This window comes from Rhopalosiphum padi, chromosome 3 (genome assembly GCF_020882245.1).
Source record: "Rhopalosiphum padi isolate XX-2018 chromosome 3, ASM2088224v1, whole genome shotgun sequence".
Classification (NCBI taxonomy): Eukaryota; Metazoa; Arthropoda; class Insecta; order Hemiptera; family Aphididae; genus Rhopalosiphum; species Rhopalosiphum padi.
Genome location: NC_083599.1, coordinates 23,684,183 through 23,691,726, shown reverse-complemented (window position 1 = coordinate 23,691,726; position 7,544 = coordinate 23,684,183). Strand labels below are relative to the sequence as shown.

General features: G+C 25.9%; 1 protein-coding gene across 1 annotated transcript; it reads right to left on the bottom strand.

Annotated features, from left to right (window-relative positions):
- Positions 1 to 248: 248 nt before the first annotated feature.
- LOC132923689 (uncharacterized) lies at positions 249 to 4,420 on the bottom strand. Its single transcript, XM_060987610.1, has 2 exons — positions 4,318 to 4,420; positions 249 to 711 (listed from the first exon to the last, which is right to left on the bottom strand). The coding sequence occupies exon 2, from the start codon at positions 685 to 687 to the stop codon at positions 328 to 330; it is 360 nt and encodes a 119-aa protein (XP_060843593.1). The 5' UTR covers positions 688 to 711; positions 4,318 to 4,420; the 3' UTR covers positions 249 to 327.
- Between the last annotated feature and the right edge of the window lie 3,124 nt (positions 4,421 to 7,544).

The following is a 7,544-nucleotide window of genomic DNA, read 5'->3' as shown; positions in this document are numbered from 1 at the left end:
AATACATTAACATTTAATTTATTTTCATAATAATGTGTATTTATAGTCGTAGGTTATAAGTAGGTAGTACTTACCTACTTTGTTCTTGTATTATTGTTAATTAATTCAAAAATTTAAAAAAAAAAATAAAAAAATAATGAAAAAGTAATTTATTAAAATATATGTTAGATGACAGATATGAATACAATTAAAAAAAAAAAAAAAAATTATGACTTATCTTCATCTGATATTATAAATAGGTACTTGAGTAAAAATATATTTTAAAAATCCGTAGAATTTAATGCAGTCGTCGGCCTAAATCGCAACTACTTAACTACTTCACATATGTTATTCCTCTAGTATTATCGTACGATGGTTGTAAATGACTATATCACAACCTGGTGCCATACTCCACACAGCTGTTATAATCGGATAATTCAAACCTCTATATACGTACCTCGTAAAGGCACCAGGAACACTGGTCTCATGTATTCTGGGCTCTTCGTCTTGAGGCTCTTCGTCTTGAGGCTCTACGTCTTGAGGCTCTTCGTCTTGAGGCTCTTCGTCTTGAGGCTCTTCGTCTTGACGCTCTACGTGTTGAGGCTCTTCGTCTTGAGGCTCTTCATCTTTAGGCTCTTCGTCTTGAGGCTTTTCGTCTTGAGGCTCATCATTGGGCACCACATCGTCATCAATGTTGATGATCGACATTTTCAATGCGGAAATTCTGTGTTCCTACAATTAATACAACGATTATATCATATTAAACGAATTTATAAATATTATTTTAAGTCTAATAAATAAAATCTATGAGTCTGTGACCATATAATGTAATTTAATAGTTCCAATTCGTAAACAATCATGGATAACCGTTTACTATTGTAATATAATATATCACAAATATAAAATATGTTTATATCTTCCACATTATACCTATAGACGTATATGAAGAGGTACATAATCTATTACTTATTTATAAAGTATGAGACAACTATATAATTTATGACAATATTTAGGATAATTAGCATAATTAATAGCAAATTAAATTATTTGAATTATTAAATAAGAAAAATAATTATATTTATTTATTCATCCTATTATACAGATACGCTAAATACATATTTTATGTGGAATTTTCGTTATAAGAAAATATATAATCTAAAATATAAGTTATGAGTTAATGAATAAAATTCAAGTCAATTATTCAAAAATAATATATATATATTTTATATATTTCTTACATCTCACAGTATATTCATATGGTATTCCTCAAAACTACTAAATATTTTATAGATATCTAAGCATTACAAAGAACATATTTAAACCATACAAACTTGGATATCATTTATAGAATACGTTTATAACATTCTATACAAATGTTTTACTACTTATTCTTAATTTATATATAGTTAATTAGTATTCGATATTTTATAATCATAGAAAATTTGCTCCATGATATATATTGTATATCATTAAAATTTAAAATAATATATTTTATTAGGTATATTCAGTTCATAAACCGAGTTTATCGGATACAGAAATAAAAGAATGTAAAATTGAAAACAATGAAAACTATGATATTTAAGCAAGTATATTACTAGGCACTAGCTCCACATCAGTCATTTTATGCACGTATATAAAGTGCAAAAGTGCTAATACACAGGTTTTTTAGCCTTTAAAATATGAAAAAAATTTTATAATATAATGTAGAGTTTTATAAAACAAAATATATCGTAAACTATAGTTTTTCCGAATTTATAAATTTCAACATTTATGTATAGCTTGTACCTGCATTAAAATGTCTACCGTGCGTTTTAGTATAATTAATTATTTTACAACTATTGCCATTTGCCAAAATATAAGAACTTTACAAAATATATATATATATATTTTTTTTGAAATGTTAATAAAAAAATTATTTTGAATCTTATACTAGTAATCGACAATCGACTCGCAACGGATGATCGTCGGGACGGATTGTTATAGCGATGGAAAAAATAGACATTTTCTAATAATCAGACTGATATTATTATAATACCAATATACGTTATTTTATAATTATTTCTACAACAGTTAGAAATATTATTAATTAAAATAAATGTATTTTTGTTTAAAAATAAAGTAAACTATCTAATAACATTTTTAACACTGTTTTGGTCCTCAGTTTGAAAAGCTGATATTTCCTATTTACCAATTGACACCATATAATTTAATAATCGTTGTTGCCAATTAAAATGCAAACAATCAAAGCAATCTTCAGTTCAAGAAAAAAGTTAAAAGAAACTCTAAATGCAACATACTTTTTTAAAAAAAAACCAAACCTTTCATCCTTGAAATGCATTTTGTGTTTAAATCGAACCAAAATAATTACGGGGCCTCGCTACGGTTATTATTTAAGGGACAACGTTTAGGTAATTCATAATCTCGTTTTAACCGCCCGAGATCTATGTGTTAGTTGTAAATGATTATTAGTGTAAGTGAAATGCGAAGCGGGTACCAGATAGAGTTACGCGCAAGCACATGTCTGCAATAACTCGATAACAATAAAAATTCACTATACGAATTTTACGACAACTTACTTATTGATTTGACAAAATAAAAATTAGTTAACGTGGTCCGATCTTAATTCTGAAAAAATATTTAAATTCAGCAATAAAATTTCTGTAGATCGTACGAAACATTTCGGTTTTAATTTTAATTTTAAATTTAATATTGTGATTTGAAAAAATTCATATTTTCAAGTTTTTATTACCACTTCATTAGAATATAAGATTTAAATTTTACAAAGCATTCCGGACGACCTATAGACAATTTTCTGCAGAGTTCAGAATTTTTTTCAGAATCAAAATCGGACGTCTTAAACTAACTTTAATTTTGTCCTAACTTTACGCCTTTTGAGCTCAAATTGACGGCAGTAGTGTTGCCCGTTTGGCCCTTTGGAATATTAATATGTTATTGAGGTTTTAACTAAGTTAGTAATATAATCATTAAATAATAAAGGATATAATAATATTTAGTAGGTATTCCCTTTGTTGCATATTTGAATTTTTTAATAAAATTAATCATCTACTAGAAATATTTCATAATTATAATACAATATAATTATTCATTATAGTAAGTACCTACCTATATCATGAATGTACCTGGTGTGTGTGTAGTTAAATTAGTGAATGAAAACAGTGTAGAAGCAGTATCATGTAAAGATTACAATATTGGTTTTTGGCTACTTTATAATAAACAATGAACAGCTAAACTATAAAATATACAGGAAGTCCACCTATCCTAATAATAGTGCAGAGGAATATGAAAGTAAAAAAGTTAAAGAACCATATTTTCTAGCTTTGTCACAAATTATTATTATAAGTGAATGTTTTTTTTTATTATTATTATTAGTTAGGTAAGTAATTTACAATTTTAATTAATATTTCAGATATAAATTATACCTGAAATATTATATCAAATTGCACTGATGAAATATTTAACACAGAGTTAGATAATGAACATGTAATGAGTGGAATAAATTTAAATCTAAATCTATCAAATGATTAAAACTAAGAAGATTTAATGAAGATTTAGTTTAATTTTGTGAATGACTATTTTTTTTTTACACAAACATTTAGTATATCTTTAATCATATTTTGTAAAATCATAGACTGATCACCAAAATGTATACACTATACCTACAATAATAAAATTTACATATTATTCTTATTAAAATTAAGTTATAAATATAATTTAAAATTAAAGTGCTATTAAAATAAAGTATAAAGATCAATTAGATAAAAACATACATTTTATTGTTGAAACTTTTTTTGTCAAATCTAAATAACAAAAAAGTATAAAATGAACACCAAATAATATGTTTTTTATAATTGACGGTTCGATAAAATTAATCTTATGTAAATTATTTAAATTTTCAACGTTAATCGTGTTGTTATTATTATTTTTTAATTTGAACATTTATTATATTATGATTTTATGTAAAATATGCATTTTATTAATATTTTGTTTATTGTGTATTATTTAATATTTAAATTGATTAGTTTTTAATGATTATCTTTTTTTTCAATTTTGAAACGTATGTGTAAAATAGACATGTTGTAATATAAGTATCTATTGATTTATATTTATAGTTAATAGTTAACATTAATTAATTTAACTTATTGTTGGATAGCTATATCTACATAAAAATATAAAAATTCTTATAACTATATGGATTATAAAAATCTCTACATGATAATTAAATATTTTATTGTAAAATTTATCAAAATTTAAATTGAATAAATGTATACATTAGTTGGATTGAATAATCAATTAAACTTAAAATAAATTTATACTTACGAAAATGCAGAAGTAGACAAGACTTTGTAAAGTCACTGTTGTCTTTTCGTCGTAAGAATAACGATTTTGTCGATCTTCGCAGTAGTGCTGTATGAAGTGGTAATTCAAACTGAAATCATACAATAAAAATATTAACTGCGTGTTAAATTAGGTATATCATAATACAAATTTTAAAAATAATTACTGAGACAACGTCGACTGAATCGTTTTTCTCAAAACTATTTTTTCATTGCCGTAAAAAAAATTATGAGGATTCACGAACCTTTATTATTCAAACCTCAAGCATTAAAATAGAAAATATGATTTTGTAACTTACAAACGAACCGTGATATGAACGAGTATATAGCCTAAATATAAGGTTATTAATCAGATTGCATATAATAAAATAAATCAACAATATCTAAAAAGTCCGAGTACTTACTTATAATTTTAAACGATTAGTAGTATAGATACCAACAACGTGTTTACCATTTGATGGGTCGTCACCTACTGCCCCGAAACCAGTTAATGTATAGTCGTGTAGGTAACCATCATACACGACCTCTACCGTCGCCGAACGACATTTTGGGCGTGAGTATAATTATTCTCCTGTGATATTTCGATAATCGATATCGACCGTATATATAATCCGATTACAGGATTGGTGATGGAATGTGAACGGATGACCATTATTCTTTTGTTGGATAAATTTATGAAACAGTTCATATAGGAACCATTACATTTTATACCTGTACATAATTCTTTTCCTCATATTATACTAACTAATAATATCCCTTTATTTGTTTTACTCGTCTCTTTCCTCGGGCTTTAGATGTATTTGCATTAGTCGCCACAGTATCCACAGTTTGACATCGAAATACAGCTGATGTGCAGTAAGGTGTTTGCTCATATACAGATGAAATTAAGGCGTGTTCGTATAGGCGTCATATATGTCGTTCACGCCAGTGGCACGCGAATTATATTCATAACTATTATACTTTTCAGTTTTCGCGGAGTCATACTTTGACACGGCGATTTAAATTGAAAACAATAAAATACATTTTAATAATTCTTTATTTATTGATATAGGTACATTATAAAATGTTGACTTTTGAGTTTAAAAATTAATTTTAAATGAGACGAAAGTGTTTTCGATTTATTAAGTTTAATATGTGATAATATTTTGTTGTAACAGTGTCATGAACCGATTTTAAAATTAGTTATAAAATTAATTTAAAAAATACAAACAAAAAAAAATAATTCAATTTTGTTATTTTAAAGATTTTGTTTTTCATTGCCTATAGGAACTCTTTAATTCGTTAATATTGCTGCCTAATATACGTTTTATAATAGATAATATTACGTTAAACAATGTAAATTTACCAGTTCAAGTAGAAATAATAATATATGATCACCTAACATTTTTTCAGTGTAATAATTATAAAAAAAATCACGATAGAGTATTATTATAGTGATCGGGTTATCAAAAATTCGAATATAACTATTAAATTAAATGATATTTAGTCATTGTTTAAACAGTATATTTATGATAACCATTTCGATTAGAATTGGACTTAGGTTTCTAGATAAACGAACATCGTAACAATTTAACACGAATATCACTTTTCACTAACCGACAAAATAAGTAATTAACTTTAGTACAAGTTTTTTATTTTTTTTTTATTTTATACTTTATAATATGAACTAAACATTTTACGATTATCGATAATTAAATAGGTATCAGACATCCGCTAATATTTTTATTCATTAATAGATTTTTTTTTTTTAATGGTCTATTAGGATAATAGGAATATAATCAAGTTATTTGTTGGTATTAATTAAATTGAATATATGAAGTCAAATAACATAACATTTAACAGCACGATATGCAAAAAACTAAGATTCAATAAAATAATTATTATTATATCCATATTTGCTGCGATGTAAATTATATGATAAATGTTTCAGTCGCGTACAATAGGAACTTAAAAAAAAGATTTTTAAAATTTGCTGAACTGTGCAAAACGTGTCAATCATTTTTTGATTGGAAAACAATAAAATATATCAAAGACATTTCTCCTCTGTTTTTAATAATATTAAAAAAATAACTGAATGTAAACAAATTGTTTTACACTCGTACGCGGTATACATTCGATTATTAATAATTATACTAATCGCTGATGAGCATAGGACTATAATAAGCATAATATGTGATAAATTATAGTTGTTACCGCGGCTGCTAGTGGAGCGGATTCTCGGGACAGCTGATATAATAATATTATGTCTGCGATAACAACTCGAGTTTTATAACTTATGCAATTACGCCGAACAGCAAGTCGCATGCTCTGTCAATAAAAGTTACGATAAAATCATATTTCATAATAAACACAAAACAGTACGACAGATATATCTGACATTTTTATTTTTTAACATGCATTACGGTTGTTTTAAAATAGGCAATACACTGTAGAGCAAGGATGTCTAACTCGTGCCCGTCATAGATTTTAAAGTGGCCCTCACATTAATTCAAAACACATCAATCAATTATACACGACATTGTGAAAATGAAAAATATATTTTGAGAGTATAAAATTAGAAAATATTAAAATTTAAATAAACTAAATTAATTAGTAGTATAATATGAGTGTAATCGTGTTTATCCGGTAGCGGAATAGTAGGTACGGGTGCCGCGGGTTCACGTATTACCGATACGGGTGATCAGACGATCAACTCGGACTGCGGTCAGGTCAATGTGTATTATTGTATTAAAATAAATAATAATTATTATTAAAATGTATATGTGGCTCATGACAAATTATACGCACCCGATGTGGTCCCGTCTTCGCAAAAGATTGGACACCTTTGCAGTCGGACCGTCCGGACCTAATCAGACATTCCGGTAAACCAGACGTATAACGGATAATTTTTTTGGAATTCTTGAATTTTTTTTATTATTTCTTTATTTTATCGGCAATAATAAATTGTCGGCGAGTTCGATTTTTATGCTAATATATATACCTACACAAATACATTGTATGCGCGTAGTTATAATAAATAGTTAAACTATTATTAAATTATAGTAAATTATTAAAATTGTTATTATTTTTATTTTTATTAGCTATAATATTCTAAAAATTTGTAATAGTAAAAACTATTACTAAACTGTTTTCATATTATAGTACCTTTTGACTTATTTATATATTGTACACATTTTTACATGTAGTTTTTTAAACATTTTTTTAATGTTA

Excerpts from the sequence above, each read along its gene's own strand:
- LOC132923689 (XM_060987610.1), bottom strand. The coding sequence starts at position 687 with ATGTCGATCATCAACATTGATGACGATGTGGTGCCCAATGATGAGCCT.